At 33.3% G+C, this 19,326-nt stretch overlaps 1 protein-coding gene across 1 annotated transcript in view; it reads right to left on the bottom strand.

Moving 5' to 3' along the window:
* The window catches only part of LOC147821004 (glutaminase kidney isoform, mitochondrial-like), a 46,819-nt gene that overhangs the window by 14,564 nt on the left and 12,929 nt on the right, over positions 1-19,326 (bottom strand). The window contains exons 3-6 of the mRNA XM_087202640.1: positions 15,165-15,294; positions 13,908-13,987; positions 10,685-10,848; positions 5,473-5,531 (exon numbers count right to left, since the gene is read on the bottom strand). Coding sequence (XP_087058766.1) covers positions 5,473-5,531; positions 10,685-10,848; positions 13,908-13,987; positions 15,165-15,294 — 433 coding nt within the window. The remainder of the gene's footprint in view (positions 1-5,472; positions 5,532-10,684; positions 10,849-13,907; positions 13,988-15,164; positions 15,295-19,326) is intronic.

Raw genomic sequence — 19,326 nt, 5'->3', positions numbered from 1 at the left:
AAAGGGGTGGAGGAGTATGTTAAAAAAACTTGAAGGTAAAATGGGTACATGGGGGCTGGTTATTCTGTTCATTGTGTATGTTTGAATTTCTTCACAGTAAAAAGTTAAAGGAAAATACTGACTTGTTAATAATCACCCATGCTAGTTTACCAGACTGTTTCTTTTCTTTTCCTTGTGAACTGATTTTTAGCTCATGCATCAGTGGATATTTTCTGTTGATAGAATGAAATAGGGTCTAATTCTCTTCCTATTTTTAATTTTTGCAGATGTATGAGCTAAGAAACTTTGTTCACAAGAGCAGATAGAAATAGAAAAAAAATCTTGTTACACCAATGTCATGCAGTTCTTTATGTTCCTCTCTTCCTCATTACATCTCAAAAGTCACAGTAATCTATTCTCAAAAATTGTAATAATGCTATTATTAACTGACAACATGCTCTTTCAAGTTTGCTGAAACCAAAGAATTGGAATACAACAGGACTTACTAGCAGTTATTGCTATGATTCACATCCTCAGTACTACTGATGTGTATTACAGAGAGTTCTCTTTTGTCGGTGCCCAAGAGATTTTTACAACCTAAAGCAGTGCACTGTAATAAAATTTGAGACACAGAAATCTTTCTTTCTTTGGGAAAATGGAAGGACATCAGACCAAAGGGCAGATTTATTTTTAAAAAGTCCATCTGGAAATCATCTTCAACTAGCAATGCCCACCTATCCCTTCCTATACCCAAGGACATATTTGTTCCAGTTTGAAGGTCACAATACAAGAATTATGAAATATTGTATAATTCTAATTTTGCAAAAGTTACAATATTTGTAGTAAATACAGAAGGAATTTTTTGAAGAAACTAAATTAGCCAAAATATATTTACCAAAATTTTTAATCCATTCACCAAATGACTTTTTTTTTGTTTTTTTGTTTTTGTTTTTTTTTGGTACCGGGGGATCGAACTCGGGACCTTGCGCTTGCAAGGCAGGCGCCAGAACCACTGAGCTAAATCCCAGCCCTCACCAAATGACTTTTAAAAGCAAACCATGTGCTTTGTTTGAAAAGGTAGTCAGATCTTGATACTACAAAATCATACAAATTTTCTCTCTATGAACATGCTTATCATGAACGAAAATTTAATAAAGAGGCACTGACTTACAACACCATTAAAAGAATTAATGCAACTATGTTGGATTGTCTTCTCTCCCGTTTTTATAACATATTCAAAAACTGATTCACGTCACTGTTAATGAAGATGTGTCAAAATTTTTAATCTAAAATATGGCTCTTTTAAAGCTAATATATGACTCAGCTATTCTGGGACCAACTTGATTCCTTTAAGAAATATGGAAGTACAGCCCATCAAAAATCAGAGATCACAGGAGCCAGGGATTTAGCTCAGTGGTTCCACTGCCTGCCTTGCAAGTGCAAGGTCCCAAGTTCGATTCCCAGAATAAAAAAAGAAGATTAGCGATCACAGAGGCAAGAGGCAAAAAGAAATAACTGAAAATGATTTTATAAAGTGTGTATTCTTGGTTTAACCTTGCCACAGAAAACACTTTAAAGCTAAATAGTGGTAGGATAATTAAAAATAGATATTACATGCAAAAAAATAATGTTCTGAATCTAGTATTTTCAAAGATAAACCCTAAAAATAAAGTAAAAGAACAGTGAATTCAGTAGGCAAAAATCTATCACAAAAAAACCCTCAAATACAAACAGACATAAATGAGATAAACAAGTAATACTGCGTAATTGTCTGTCCAACGTCTCATATTACTATCCAGAGTAACAAACTACCTTAAAAACATGGCTTACAAGCAAATCTAACAGGTTATTGCTAACATGACTCAATGGAGCGTTACACATACATTAACTAAATTTGTCTTGATTTTTCATGGAGTATGATTAAATTGTTTAAGAATAAAGAAGAAAAGCTCATTTTTTAAAAATTCGAAACTACTTTTGATTAAAAAAAAAAATCTTCAACTGATAAAACTGGAAACTACCACTACACTAAAAGGGCATAAGCATAAAAGACCACGTAGTTTACTTTATTTCTAAAATAAAAAAGAAAGAGTGGCAATTATTTTGGAGTATATTGCCCACCCCTAAGCTCAAGACATCAGATTTTTAAAATTAAAACTAGGTGAAATTTTTACCACTGAAAAGAAAAGTATTTAAATAAAGATACTATTTCATGTAATCATAAGTTCCTTTCAAATTTACTTTTATTCTTCCCTTTAAATCAAGTGACCATACATTATCATCACAAAACAGACTGCAACAACAAAAAAAATTCCTTTAAAGTTAGTAGCCATCATTTAAAAAGTGAGGAAGTATAGTAACCCTTCATGTTTTTTAATTATGTGCAATTTTAGTATACAATGACATTTGTTTTTAAAAAGGTATTTACCTATATAGCTTTGTTTAAAATTTTAAATATTGAAGTTTTCCTATAAGCTTAGTAGTTAAGAATTTATGCAACAGGTTCCTTCTGTCCAAATCCTCCTTTTTCCACAATCTGCTAATCCTTTTGAACATTTGCTCTGCCTCTTCCCCCATTTCCTGAGGATCACCACCAATCCTACAAGGAAAAAATATCAATACTACAAAATTATGAAATAAAGAGTCTTACTAAAGACTCTACTTATTTTTTTTTTTTTTTTGGGAGAGGAATAACATGAGGAAAATTGTTTTAATGTTACCATAATGAAGCCCTGCATTTTGAACAACAATAACAACGACAAAAACTCATAAATAGCCTTAAGGTCAAACCTAAATAATAGGATTCATATTCAGTAGTCATGAGAAAAGATCTATGCTTTGGCCATTCAAACACAAGCTCCTTGGGAAAAGACCTGTTTCATTCCAGATTGCAGGAACCAATTAATGTCCAAAGAATGACTACACACATGAACTGAAAAATAGTTCCAATTTTAAGCCAATAAACCAGGATCTGTTGTATAAGTTAAAAAATCAGAAAGTACTATTTTTGGTTTTTCTGGACAATATAACAATGCTAGCTAAGTCAAAGATGTCATCAAGTGAAATAGCAAACACCTATGTTAAACACGGCACAGTGAGGTCTAGCATACAAAATGCCTGGAGAATTTGCTCAAAGCCCAATTCCGCTGTTACAATCTATTCAGTCTCAATTTCCTATGGCATACAAAGTAAGAGGACTGGGCTTAACTTCTGTGAATCCTTTTGGCTATAGTTTTATTCAATTTTTTAAACCATCAACAATTCATAAATATTGATATCATACAATTTACAAAGACTGCATACAGGTGTTTATATGAGTTTTGAATCCTTTCTTTGAAAGATTCCAAGAAGTTTTACAATCAGGGAAGTTGGTTTAACTAATAAGGTTGTCAGGCCTCCCCCTCCAAGATTTGTATAAAATTAAGTTAAAAAAAAAAAAAAAGCACTTGTAAAACAATCCTAGAAACAAAAGTTCAAAGAAAGTGAATTTAAATACGAATCACATCCCAAAGTCTCATTTCCAACTTTGCTAGTAAATATAAAATTTTTATAAGTTCAAAACCACAGATCAAATCTGTCTATACAAGATGACTCAGTAAAATTTTTGCACCATTGGGCACTGAACCACACTTATATTGTACATGCTTTAAAATTCTGTTTCTAATTGCTCCTATTAATGCTCCTAAACTGTAGTTTAGGCATTATGACCAAAGATGGTAAATGAAACTCATGAAATGATGCTGTGATGACCAGACATGCAATACTCACATGCAGCATTTCAATGTAGTTGATTAAACCCATGAATCATTAGACAAAATGATTTCTAACTATATGAAGTTAAGGAAGTCTCCTAACCATTCACATATGCCTTTTCCTGAAAACTCTACCGGTCTATCAATGTTAATCTTTCCAGCCTAAGAGTTCTTAAACTGGGACCCATAGATCATCTTCAAATGGCCTATGAACCCCCTAAAATTAACGTTAAATCATGGTCTGTGGATATTTCCGGGAAGACCCAAAAATGGTTCAAAATCATTCTAGTATTTTTAAAAGCAAGCATGAACACATTGTGTAGTAATTTTCCTAATGTGTTACTTATTCGTATCAGAACTATTGAGACTTTCAGCACATCATGAATTCAATGATAAGGGCACATCTACTTTGAGCATGCCATGCTACACAGTAATTACCTAAAGGCAGAACTGTTATCTGTACATAAGTGCATTGCCATTGCCTGTAAGTTTCTCTCACCTCAGAGTAGCTTCTCTTTTGTAAAACAGCCATGAATAATTAGACGTTATAATGGAGAAAGTGAAAATTTCTACTGCTTATTAAAATTAGTTGTATCTTAAAATATCTGTCTACAATATCTACTTCATTACAGTTATAAGAATGTGGGCCACTGCTTACAATTATTTGCCTCAACAAATAAACATACATATTCTTAAGATAGTAGTTTTCATTTTAAGTTTTTTCTTATAAAGGTATAAAACTTGTGAAAATTAAGGCAGGATTTCTAGTATTCAAACTAGATTAATTTTTGTGAATTGGGTCAAGAGGGTCATTTATTTGTAAATATTTTTTGTGTAACCAGTACTGAAAATCCACAGTAATGCACTTTCAATGCCCTGAATTATGTTTCAGTCTAACTTGGAATAGACAGGCACAAATTCACTGAAGGAAAGTATATAAATGTTCTAAACACAAATGAAATTTAATATAAACAAAACATAATTAGGAATTTAAAATATAATTAAAAATTAGAAAATCTGAAATTGTGATAGATATTAAAATTTATCACAACAGAACCATTTTCAAACACTTACAATAGCAACAAAGCTGCCAATTATTAAGGTAAACCAAACATTAAAAAAAAACCATACAATGTAAACATCAAAACATGAGAAATATAACTTAATAATTGGAATAAGCCTCACTTATTGTAATTATGGCATGATTTAAGTAAAGCATATGAAACAAGTTCAAAATAAAATTGTGATTCTAGCTCATGAAAGTATAAAAGACGAGAATAGGCAACAGTAAATGTACTTTGTCTTAAACACAAACTACTAGAACAATTGTTCATATATAATGTTAATAACAAACAATATACAGTAAAATGCTCTTAACTCTGTTAACATCTGCTCATTCCACAAAAGCTAAAAGGAAGAAAGAAAAAATATCAAAACTAAGAACAAAAATCTCCTCTCCTATTGTTCAGCAGACTTTTTATATCTTTGCCAAGTCAAGAAAGAGGCTGAGATTTATTGTTGGGATATACGGTGACGTGAGCCATCTGTTTTTAAATGTGGCCTTGAAATTATGATATTTTATGTTGGAATACATAAAAATCCTAAACCTATACCTCAAAATTAGTTTAACATCCAGAGAAAGCTTTTCATAGTCCTACATAAACAAGCAAAGATTCATTTTTCTGCCTTTGGTATTATTACAAAAACTTTACTAGGTTAAAAGGGAATGCCAGGATTTTACCTTTATTAATGAAGTGACAACAATGGCTCCAGCATTTACCATAGGGTTGTGTGGTTTATCTGTAAAATACAAAAGCAGCAGAATTACTTCCAATACTTGGTGCCATTTTCTTTGATGCATAAATATTTCTCATAAACATGAACTTAAAAAATTTAAGCCATTATCATGGTAGTTTTTAAGTTTTGTTTAAACTACTTACCAAACCAGTATTACAGTGTAGTGAACAGTAATGTAAAAACATCCAAATTTCCTAGCTTTGCCATTTTCTATGGTAGCTATGTGACCCAGAGCGAGTAACTTCATTCTATCTCCCCATCTGTAAATGCCGTAAGAGTTGTAATGACTGAATTAAAACACATGAAACGCTTAGAAGTGTCTGATGCCTACTTAAGTATTCAGGTAATACTACTATCTTAAAAATAACATTAGAAACTCCGTATCCAATGTGATCCTATTTTTGCTTTTTAAAAATTTTTGTGTTTATGTATAAACATAGAACAAAACAAACAGCGACCAGTGATATGCCTATATTCTCTTTGCTTCCTATATCTCTTACAATAAGGACATATTTCTTATAATTTAAAAATTTACCTACAATTTAAACTCATCAAAAATTCTACCTCTATCATATACTGAGACAAGCTTCTAGCTAACCAACCTTGAGCTCTAGAAAATAGGGGCAGTTCCTCAAAACGTTAAACAGAGTTACATATAATCCAGCAATTTCACTCATAGGTATATAATCAAAAGAAAGAAAAACATAAGTTCATACAACAACTTGCATACAAATGTTCACAGCACCATTACTAACAAAAGCTCAAAGGTGAAAACAACTCAACCATCCCAGCAGCTGAAAAGTAGGTAAGTGATGGTATCAGATACAGATATTATAAAAATAGCACTACATGGACAAATCTTTAAAACATTAAACTAAAAGCAGTAAGAAAGGCCATATATATATATATATATATTAATTATTATTCCAGGTATATGAAATTTCCCAGCAACAGACAAATCTAGAGATAGAAAGTGTATTAGTAGTTTCCAGGGGTAAAGAGGAATGAGGAATAACTGCTAAATGGGCACAGCATTTCTCTGTGAGGGTGATGAAGGTATTCTGGAACTGAACACAGTAATGGCTGCCTATCTCTGAATACAGTAAAAGCCACTGAATTGTACACTTTAAGTGGGTAAGTTATATGGTACAGGAATTGTGTCTCATTAAAGCTGCTAAAATTTTTTTAATTAAAAGAATAATCAGGAGATTAAAAAAAAAAATTAGCTGGGTAAACTACAGTCTACCAGTTTCCTTTAATGGAAGATCAACAATGTGATTTGGAGGTTATGCTTTAAAATTGTGCATTTTGGATCCAATATTCCCACTTCTGGGTATATATCCAAAGGAAATGAAATTATACAGTATCGAGGAGGTATCTGTATTCCCATATTTGTTACAGCCATTATTCACAACAGCTGAGGAAATCAACCTAAGTGTCTATCAATGGGTGAATGAATAAAAAAGTGTCATTAAACACAATGTAATACTATTCAGCTTTAAAAAATAAGGAAATGTTATTTATAATGTGGACAAACTAGGAGGATATTATGCTATGTGAAATAAGCCAGGCACATAAAGAAAAATATCACATAACCTCACTCTTGAAATATAAAAAGCTGAACTCACAGAAGCAGAGGAGAATGAGGTTACCAGGGCTGTATGTGTGTTGGGGGGTGTTGGTCAAAGGATATGAAATGTCAGCTGGACAAGAGGAGTAAGGTCAAGGCACCGACCAGGTGATATAAGTACTAAGTTAGTTAATAGGGTATTATACACTTTTAAATTGCTGCGAAGCAATTTAAAGGCTCACATTCAATTACCTCACATTAACCTGTTTTTAATATGTTCTACAAATCGAATTTTATCCTTTCCAAACAAGTCAGTCCTGTCTTCCTCATATGAATTAACCCCACTCCTCCTCCTAAACCATCTACAACTTACAGCCAACACATACTCTGTGGTCCCTTGTCAATCACATGCTTGTAAGACAATGTAAGTAAGTGTATACAATGCTTAACTCCGTCTTCTCTATCATGTTTTAGAGGTACCGTTTTCTGTTTCTTCTTGTATTAGCTAAGATACTCTTGGGAACCATTGCTCCCTACCCTCCAGAGTTGTTAACAGACATCAAAGGTTATACTACTGATTAATCTAATCACCATAAGGTAGAAAAAGATTTTCCTAGGAGATGGTTTCCAAAACTGACATCTCCATAAAATAATTTACTCATTTATGAGAAAGTATCAGTCAAGTCCATCATAGGACCAAACTGCGATTACTGAGAGTACCATAATTTCTGTATTTATTTATTATACTCATGTTAATCTTAATTTATCATCACAACCTTATAAAGGTAGGGTAATATTAATATATTTCTTAAAAATTTTGTAATGACATAGATGCATCTACACTGAATATAGTTTCATCAAAAATCTACCCTTGAAATTTTAAACATAAAAATGATCTTCACATTGTTTTGCTGGGGTGGGTCTAAACCAAGACTCAAAAGCACAGGAGGTTCAGAACCCAGGAAGGAGTGAGGTCTTCATTGTTCCAGTAGCTTCAGGATGCACAGTGTCTCAAGCTCAGAAAAAGCTACGAATACTAGGGCAAAAGCTCTTGTTAAACTTTATATTTCAGTTCTTCATATAAAACAGTGCTAAATTCTGGAGTTTTTAAGCCATATTTTTCTTCTACAAATGACAGCATCAATAAATCATAATTTCTAAAACCAGACATGTACATGGCAAACTATTGGTATAATATTAAGTTCATTTACCCCAAGCTCCTTTCGTTTTGTGAATTAACATTCAAATTCCAACATTTGTTATTTTCTATTCTTTAAATATCTTCTTCAAAACCAATTCACCAGAATCAGCCTTTCATAGCAAAGCAGCATTAATTCTTTCTATACTAAATCTGGATGTTAGTGAGCTTAATGAGGTGCATCTGCATAAGATATCCTTACTGAAATTGGTAATTTAAGGAAATCTCCATAAAATCAGAACAAAAAGATTATAGAAAATAGGTGAGAAAGTGTAATAGCTCTAAAAAAGTCATAATTTCATTTAAAAAACTAATAAAACAGTAAGAGATTTTTTTCATCCAGCAGTAAGACACAAATGCGTATTTCACACAACCATTACTGGAATCTTCACTCTTATTTTCTTCAATTTTTAAAATTTTGAAAAATTGTAGTTTATTAGTACATGTGTGTAGTACATGGTGTTGACGTTCCTTGGGGGAAGCTGGTATGTCCATGCAACTCGTCTTAATCCCTTTTTATCCCTTCCCCTTCCCTGTCCACCCATCTCTTGACCCGCTTCTTCCCCTTTTTGGTACATGTTTGCAATATGTAACATTTATATTCCTCGAGGCCAAGGATGTAGTTCAGCAGCACCTCTCCTGCTTTCCAAGCCCAAAGTCCTGAGTTTGATCCCCAGTACCAAGGGGGAAAAAAATTTACATTCCTTGTGGGGAGTCGGTACAAGTACATAACATGTCTCAATTTCTTTTATTGATCCTTTATCCCTCCCTTTCTCCCCCACTTCAATTCTTTTTTTTTTTCCTTAAATCCTTTTACTGGTACATTTTAGGTATGCAATACATTTACATTTATCATCGGATGCTTGTACCTGTACATGATGCATCTTGGTTCTTATTTTTTCCCCATTACCTGTGCGCCCTTCCCTATTTACACAGACTTTGTTTCCTTTTTTTTTTCTTTTCTCATAATTTTTCCTTTCTCTTCTTCCCTTTCCCCTTCCCCTCCCACTTCCCCTACCCCTTTGGACCTTTTCCTATTTCAGATTATCGATTATTCATTTTAATCATTTTAATCCTTAATTATACTTTCAGTCTCTCACATTAGAGAAACTATTCGGCATTTACACGTGCGTCCTATTTATTTCACTTATCAATTCTTTATGTTAACTGAACAATCAGAAACTTTAAATATGCTTGAAAGATGAAAAAATAGAAACCACCCCACAGGAATAAAGTTTAATCTAGTTTGTATCAGCTATGTTACACAAAATCTTTCTATCAGGTCAAGCTACTAACTTTCCTTCCTTTTCCTTTTAAATTCCTGCAAAGTAATAAAAGTGGGGAGCTGCTCAGCTATAATGCATGACAGTTCTTTGAAATACTAAATACCTAGGAGAAAGAGGAAAAACAGTAAAAACACCACAAGTACTATATCTCAATGTTTTAACCACCATTCAAGCTTTTTCTTAGTAAAGTTTTTAAATACATACCATATAGAAAAGTAGAAATGACAGTGTATGAATACACCGTGTGCCCACTAATTTATATGTCCAGTCTGGTACAGACCTGTTCCCCAGTGGTAGCACAGGAACACTCAAGTAATATATAAATATGTTAAAGTAGAAATATCACTCCCTAGTGGAATTTGTTCATTATGATAAAAACATGTCATCTCATTTCTTTGTGCCCCTTCACAGTTCCCAGTATTTAATTCGACACATCTGCATACATTTTATGTGCCCACATAGGATAAGAGCCAATGCGAAGACAATGGACTAGAAGAAATGTAAGTGCTTGTTTCTTCACCTTTGGCAAAGAATGGTCTAGCAGCAATAATCACCAACATGCTAATCATCACACCCAACTCTCCCACCTGCCTCCCTGCGTCATTTCTAAGTAAATTCCAGACCGTCTGAAATTTACAAGCTATTTCCTTACTGGTGGTTATAAAGTGACTTCTCACTCCTTGCCCCCCTCTTCTCTCCCTACCCAATTCCCTAGTGGTAGAAGATGCCTAAAATAATCATTTTTTAAAAATTAATTTTATTGGAAAAATAATCATTTTTAAAGGAAAGTGATTAAACTGTCTCAATGGATTTTGCAGAAATCCCACAAAAATTTTTAAAAAGCAGCACACTTTTAATTTGCTTCCCCATAACTTCTTAGCCAGGCATGGTGGTGCACACCTGTAATCCCAGTACTCAGGCGGCTAAACCACAAGGATCGCAGCTGTGTTCGGGGCCAGCCTGGGCTACATAGTGAGTTCGAGGCCAGCCTGAACAACATGGCGAGACTTTACCTCAAAAACAAAATAAAACAAAACACCTTTAAAACTAGATATACACAGAAAAATGTATTTTTTCTAATCAATTGTTAGGTAATTCTTACCATCTTCATTTAAAAATAGTTTGTTGAATCTTAATCCACTTGGCTCTTTTCCAACATAGCGATGCACATATTCAGTTCCAAGATCATTGACAGCAATTGCGTATTTCAAAGGTTTTACACAGGACTGCAGACAAAAGGGAACTTTGGTATCTCCAATAGAATGCCTATTAATTTACAAAATAATTAACGTCAATCAAAACAAAAGTAACTACATAATTATAATTTTTATTTTTACGTTAATTTCAATTTACAAAATCTTTCCCATAATTCAATTACAAAAATTCATTTCAGTGTTAAAGAATAAATGTTTAAGAGGAATATTATTATTATTATTATTTCTTTTTTTTTTTGGTACCGGGGATCAAACTCGGGACCTTGCGCTTTCAAGGCAGGTGGTGGAACCACTGAGCTAAATCCCTGGCCCTTGGGATATTATTTTTTAAAAATTAAAAGCTTAAAAGTACTCAGGTAACAGAATAGTTCTACATTAGACAAATCGTGCAGTTTTCTTTGAGGGAAAGATAGTACTTCCCCCCTTACTACCTGCATTTGATCATATAAACGAGCCCTTTTTAGAAATTACTCACCCTTTTTGTCCTCATAGCCTTAAGCCATAGCCACACCAGGTCAGTCTAAGAGTTCAGTACTATTCTCTGACACTCGGTCTATGAAGGTCTCATCTGTGAACCACCTCTTAATTCCAGCTCCAGTAGAAGTTTTATAAACTATACATGGCTAACACTACAAGAGGCAGTCATTACTAACCATACAGATAAACAAAAGAATGAAAAGAAAGGTGTATATATTACCAGACTGAGACATACACGAAAAAGTAGACTTGGGAATGCTCATGTTCTGGCTAACCCCATCATAAGCTTCACGAGGGCAGAGATCTTCCTGTCAGCTCACTGGTGATCACTGAGTGCCTGAACAACACCCGGACACACCACAGGTACACCATTCAGTGACACTTATGCATTGTGAAACTGGGCACCAGTAGTAACTATGCCAGGTGGAGGTGAACCAAAACGTCATACATCAAACAGGAGCATCTGACCACCTCGCCTCTAAGTATATGACAGAATAAAAATATATATGTGTACATAAGAGGTATATAATATTTTTCCTATCAAATTTATGCATAATTTCTAATTCAGACTGGTAAACTTGACAATTATTCTTTAAAAAAAAAAAAGAATAAGAAATCTATTTTACTGTCTTTGGATTTAAAAACACCTGTGTTCATGGGCCGGGGATTTAGCTCAGTGGTTTTGCTGCCTGCTGCGCAAATGCAAGGACCCGAGTTCAATCCCCAGTACCAAAAAAAAAAAATGCAGCCAGGTCCATTTTAGGGGCTGGAGATTTAGCTCAGTGGTTCTGCAGCCTGAATCGCAAGTGCAAGGACCCAAGTTCGATCCCCAGTACCAAAAAAAAAAAATCTGTGTTCTAGTTCCAAAGTCAACTTTTAGAATTTTACATAAAAGAACACTAGAAGACAGAATTTTTAAGAGAAGAATCACGCAGGATTACATGATAGTTTCTTCTTCTCAGTTAAAGCTTTTTTTATTGTATGACAAACTATTTCCTCAATATGCAAAAGTAGAAAACTTCCTACTGGAGGGCTAGGGATTTATCTCAGTGGTGCCGTGCCAGCCTGGCAAGGGCAAGGTCCAGAGTTCGATCTCCCGTACAGCAAAAAAAAGAAAACTTCCTACTGGAATTTGCTCCATGGGTCAAAGCTATGTCATCTCATTTGTGTCCTTTCAAGCACTCAACATTTAATGCAATACACAGTGAGTGTCATGTTTTATGAGTCCAAATGAGAGTAAGACAATGATGTAATGATGGAAAGAAGAGGACTAGTAAGTTACAGGACCTATGTTCTTGTTTTTCTTTTCCCATTATCACATTAACCATGGGCCTCAGATTCCTTATCTTCAAAATAAATGGGCTGATGTGCTTTTTACTTTAAGTACTTGAAGGTAATTATTGAAAAGTAAAAAGCACTGAAGAGATCAAAGTTTAAGTAGGGGGAAAAGGCTTCAATTGGAACAGTCTTGAAAAATAAAACCCTAAAATAAGGTTACATGAGTTGAAGTCTTAACAAAACAGTGTAAAATTACATCCCTGATATAAATTCATCAACCTTTACATATACTTAAAAGCTGTATTCAACTCTGTCAATGTGCCAGGGTCTATTACATTTTACATCTGAAGTTCACAAATTTATGTGTGGTATGCAGATTTTTTGATTAATAAAGTCATTTTATTTTTTTTTGTTACCAGGGATTGAACACGGGTCCTTGCACTTGGGCAGCAGGCAGCAAAACCACTAAGCTAAATCCCTGGCCCAACTTGTTTAACTTTTTAAAACTTAAATTGTACATCTTTTTATGTAAGTTTAAAAGAATCATTTTAATGAAAAAAATATAAAAATAGAAAAAATATGAATTTGCCTCTTATCGCATAATTTTTCTGACAAAACCCACTTACAACATTACAACATAACTCTTTATGTCTGACTTTTAGTACAATAAAAAGGATTGTTCTTGAGAAAATACTCTAGAACATTACCATTTTTCCAAAAGCCTCTATGAATTTGATTATGAAATTAAATCAGTCTTTAGATTGTCCCCATTATATCACTATCCCTCTTATAATTCTGCAGTTCCCTATATGTCAGGTGTGCCTACGATATCCTCATTTTGTAAACAGGGCTTTCGTGGACTTTGTAGAATTCTGTATGTTCTGCCACTGACTTTTCACTCTGCAAATGACTGATGGATGGATATGTTATACTGGATGATCTTGACTCTTATGCTCATCTGGAACTTGAGGAATAAAGATGACAGGGCAGTGACCAATGATAAACTGAGAAACAGGGACTAATTTTATTAGTGATCAGTCCATTATAGAGAATAATGTCATGTTTTGACAAGACTGCTTTTCTTAAATATGTAACCACTCATACTTGAATAATAAAATACAAATAACAAGACTATAAATGAAAATAAGGAACATGAAGTACCTAAAAAAAAACACCCCATAAAATTAGTTTCAAGTTTTTAAATTAAGTTAAAATCTAAACTTATTTAACCTTCTTGAAATTACATTATGTTAGGAGTAATTTCTATTATAGAAGATAGTTTTCTTTATTTCACACTCACTATTATGCAAAATATAAGGCCTAAAGTTGACTGACAAGGATTTGAAATAAACTCACCTCTGTCCATCTACTGTACAAACAGACACACCCCATAAATCAGGACTGAACTTGGCCAGTTGAGGGATATAATCTGCAACCTATCCAAGATATTGGAAAGAAATTAATAGTCACAATATAGACAAGTAACATTATTTTCTACCAAAAAAGTCTTTACTTCAGCTTAGCTTCTATCAATGACTAGTTATCTTACAACACTCAAGAACCTTGCAGTCTACCCTTTATAACAAGACCTGTGGAACTAATGGCACAAAAGACTTCAAGATTAGGGTGAGATTAAGTGACTTCTTCTACCCACTATTATTTGTTTCCCAATGTATTTGTTTTCTTCTTTAAAAAGCGTAGAATCTAAGAGAGGAATGTGGACTTGATTTTTCCTAAAGAAAAAAGTATAGAACTTCCTTAATCAAGGCCATGGGTGCTGGCAGTTTCACCATCTAAAAAAATTAGGAATCAAATATCTGAAAATAACTAATGTGTATAATACACTAAAATGATCAAGAGGTTTTATCACCATAAAGCTACCCAAAGCTAAAACAAAAGAAAGCCAGGGCTTTCCAAGTGGAGATTAAATAAGGGTTCACTATGAAAATTAAATAGAACAGCCCTGCCATTATTTAGAGGATTTGGGGAAGTATCCTGAGGGTCCACCCCCAGGCCTTGTTCATCATAGGCAAGTAACTCTGTTACCAACTACACCGCTATCCCCTAGAGGGTTTAAAAAAACTATAAACAGTTTATTTTATGTTCAAGGATATCAGATATGCAGAAATTTCCACTAAGGCCTTTTTTTAAAATAAAAGGTTAAAAGCCATCTCAGTAATTTGAAAATTTAAAAAACTCTTAAATTTAGGTTTTTTAGTCAGAATATCAAAGTTAAATATTTAAAACATTTTAAAAACCACTAAATCCAGATAATTCATTTACACTTTTTAGTTAGCCAAATTAAAACCACACGATTTTACTCAGTGTACCTCAAATGGAGCTGAATTCATTAACCACTTAACAGTTCACGCGAAGTGTCACTCGGGCAACACATTTATTTATCTGAGCATTGCCCCAGCCGGGGTTGTTTCCACCAGTTGATTCTTGTATTGAATAAATTTGATAAAATTGACATTTTTATATTTCCTGCTATTTTATCTTATAAAAATTAATGAAAAAATATGCAATTTTTAGTCATCTTGAATTTAAGTAATTGGACTGGTAAGTGATTAAGTGATTGGGTTAGGAAAATATGCACATCAGAAATGTTACCTTTCCTCCAGACTGCTTTTTTGCACTTTCAAACAACTCATCGATGTGTGAGGTAAAGGCCATAAAGTCAGGAATGACAAACTTTCTTCTAAAGGCTTGTGTCAGCAAAACAATGTTGCTCTGAACACATCTGTGCAATGTGAGAGAAGAATTAATAGACTGGGTACCTTTCAACTCTTGGTACCTGGTAGTAACAGCACTAGGTCGGAGAATATTACCCCATATTTAAATAAAAAACAAACTCATCATTTTATACAACTAAATTATAAGTTATACTCTTTCTACATTATTTTTTTTCCTTCCAGCAGTCTTTCCTGCAGTTGCTTGTAAGCTGAACAGGTTAGAAATTAATTAGATATACTCAAAAACTGTATCAGAGATTAAAATGATAGAGCATTCCACCAGGTCTAAGTATTCAGACCATCAAAACAAGTTCCTTGTTCTACCAAAACTGATAAACACTCAGGATGACAAAAATCAACTTTAAAATATCCTAGATGACAACTGTGTATTTCCCAAGTTAAGTAACTTCAGAGATATACCTCTTAGCTCCCATATAACTAGTGCTGGTATTTTTAAAAACAATTGAACATGTTGCATTTTGACATATTTTTCCTGAATTGGATATTAAAATTTTGTATTTCTAAGTTTAAAAACTGAGGATCACACCAATATAGTTTAGTCCAAATAATGAATGAATTTTCTTACATGAAATATTTGTTGAAATACTTGCAAAAATAATGTATTAATTTAAAAAAAATTCATACACAGTAGAATAACTTTATACTACAGTATCTTAAATCACTAAAAATACTAAATTAGATTATTCATCTTGATACATGTATTATACAGTAAAAATATTACAGTTAAAGCTATTTTAAAGACATGGTAAACGATGTAGATGGGAGGGCATAAGATTTAGTGATATGAACCAATTTTCTGCTTTGTTCTAAAGTCAGAATAGGAAATCAGTGTGTTAATGTAATCTTAAAGAAGAGTTTTGTAGTAGATTACCGGCAACTTTATACTTTATGACAGAAATCTTCTGACTCTCAAAAACTCAGCAATGGAGGGCCGGGGATTTAGCTCAGTGGTTCCAGCGCCTGCCTCACAAGCGCAAGGACCCGAGTTCAATCCCTGGTACCAAAAAAAAAAAAACAACTCAGCAATGGAATATTTATTTAACTGACAGAGACTCATGGACATCAAGCCACAATACCCACTATAATAAATCTTAAAGGTAAACCCTAATAAATTAAAAAGTTCAAACATTGACAGTTGAAATACTAAAGTCGTGCCAGGCGTGGTGGCATAAAAAAATTATAACTTAACAAGTGCTACTTATCTTGTTTGATCCTTAAAATATCAAAATTTTGGGAAGAATTTCCCCACTTCATAGATAAGAAATGAGATTCTAAGAAGTTAAATAATGCACTACTCAAATGGAAAAATGAAGTAACACTTTCAATATTTCTTTGTAAGTTGGTGGTAAAGTTTTTTAAAATGTAAACCTCAATATTTTAATTCAAGTTGTTCTAGATAAACATCAAATTAAAATTAAATAATACATTTAAAATATTAAATTTTTTAAAGTAATAAAAATTCAGAATGTATATTCATTTGGTCAACATAAAATTAACATAAGTTTAAAATAAAATCCTAATATAGTTATTGTTATCAGTAATAAGGATCCACTATTACAACATAATTATAGTTGAAATTTCACTATTATTATAGAAGTAGTACTAGTTGACATCACAAACCTAAGAAATTATGGTCAATAAAATTTACTTCAATAAACTTTGACGGTTTTCTGATCATTTCAATCTTACTCTAAAATATATTACCATTGCTTTAATATTTAATATTTAAGGGGCGGGGATTTATCTCAGTGGTTCTGCCGCCTGCCTCGCAAGTACCATAAATAAATAAATAAAATGCTTCAAATAGCTTCTAAAATTTAACTTGAAAATACTAAAACTGCAAGTTACATATATACCAAAAAACACCTTTCTCAGAGGAACAGAGTAATTGCCCAGCATAAATTACTACTTATCTCTACATCAGTTCAAATATACTTCATTTTCCAGAAGTTATAACTAAGAAAATGAGATGTACTACACAAATTTAAATTATTAACCTATTATTATTATTTTTTTGGTACCAGGGATCGAACTCGGGACCTTGTGATTTCGAGGCAGGCGCCAGAACCACTGAGCTAAATCCCCAGCCCTTAACCTATTATTTTAAACCAATCAAGACTTGTAATTTTACATTCAGAAAACCTCTGGAGTTTTTGCTTGTTTTTTCTCTAGCAGGAGCACCTGGCAAAGCCATGGCAATACCTTTCACTACTAATTACCATGATGGACGAAGTCACTTTTATCACTCAAAAGATTGTTTAACTCCATACTGATGGGCTTTCCAAATACTAAAGTTCTTCTTGAGCATTAACATAATTATTAGTCTAACTGAAAAAACTAGAAGTTACATAAAATGAACTCTGAGGAAGTGCTTACACCTTTTGGCGAGTAATATCTTTTTCTGTGCTTTGTTCAGTTTTTCTTATCTGTAAACTGGTAATAATCATTTCTTTCCTTCTTTACTTAAATGTTTATGTCTAACAACTGTAATGTTCAACAAAATATTTCATATACATAATTTTCATTAGTAAAATAACATAATAGGTAAGAATATTTTAAGAAAACCAAATATACAAATGTAAAAGACCATTCAACTTTCTCCAACACCAAAAAAGAACAAGAAACTATGATCACACATAAAAATATTTCTAATACCTAAGACTTAAAAATGCATGAATAAAGGATTAATTTTTAACATAAGTATTTCTATTAGTTTTAAGAATTATTAGCACTAAAAACAACTGACTACACAGATGGGTAGAGGCAGTCTCCAACTTTCAAATAGATCATTCTCCAAAAAGTATGTTAGAACTCATTTTCCCATTGTGGGGGAAAAAAATCATACATAATAGCTGTTTGTCAGGTTACTTACAAAGGCCAAATACATTAGCAATGCATTTTATGTAAAATACCAACACTGATTTCAATCAAACCTATCCACTTCATGAATTATTTCTCAGGGAAAATGAATTCCAGGTTTTATCATATCCTCCCCAGCTGCATGGAGATGAGAATTTCCTGGCAATACTAACTGGACAATTTCTTACATTTAAAAACAGAAAGAATGAATTTCTCTGCAGTAATCCTCTTTCAGGTGACTTTAACAGTCAAAAGATTTTGAGTTCCCTCATTCTAGGGATGAAAAGGAAAATCTTACTGTCTATAGTCTGCTCATGTGACGACTAAGCATTTGTCAAGTTGGGAAACTGCCTAGATTACAATCACAGATTTTTAAAAATTGGATTAGTGTTTAAAATTATGGTAATTATCTCATTATTTACAGATAGAAAATTTTACAACTGTGATTCCCTGGCTTAAAAATCAGAGTAAAAGGGCCAGGGAGTTAGCTCAGTGGTTCAGCTGCCTGCCTCGAAAGCGCAAGGTCCTGAGTTCGATCCCTGGGAACCAAAAAAAAATCAGAATAAAATGCTTCAAATTTCACATTTAAACATAACAGCACGTTTATACGGCACAAAAAGCATTTTGAACTGTAAGCCAAGTGTAAAATGCTCTTCCGCCTAGAACGCCAATGCAGCTCCCCACACCTGTTACCCGCAGACCTACCTACCACCTCACTACTGTGCTCTGGGAGCCAGTGACTTCCAGGAGCACCATGAGCTGAGACTGTGCAGACAGCTCATGCACAATAAAAACTAAGTAACAGTGGTTAAAAAGGCACAAGTAAGTCTGGAAATAAGCTCCTGCACTCCACAAAGAAAGTTTCTGTAGACTCAAAATTTTTAATACCAATTGCAAAGTGGACCTAATGTCTGAACATTAAGGTCAGCCGAGTTAACAGAACCAAGAACTTCCTGGTGAAAAGACAAAAATTTTAAAAAGCCAGCAGTGCCTCAGAGCATGCCAGGACATTTCAGAGAACCTCCGTTAAATACTTATCCCTAATACTCCCAAGGCACTCCCAGGAGGTATCCAGAACAAAGCAACCTCCAAAAGAATATGCTGTAAAGGTAAATCACACACATATGAACAAACTTTCCAAGCAGATGCAGAAATTCTCT

This window comes from Heterocephalus glaber, unplaced genomic scaffold (assembly GCF_053883595.1).
Source record: "Heterocephalus glaber isolate CG9 unplaced genomic scaffold, H.glaber_assembly_v1.0 deba00001777, whole genome shotgun sequence".
Taxonomy (NCBI): domain Eukaryota; kingdom Metazoa; phylum Chordata; class Mammalia; order Rodentia; family Bathyergidae; genus Heterocephalus; species Heterocephalus glaber.
The sequence above is the reverse complement of the archived record's forward strand: the minus strand, read 5'-3'. Positions and strand labels throughout refer to the sequence as shown.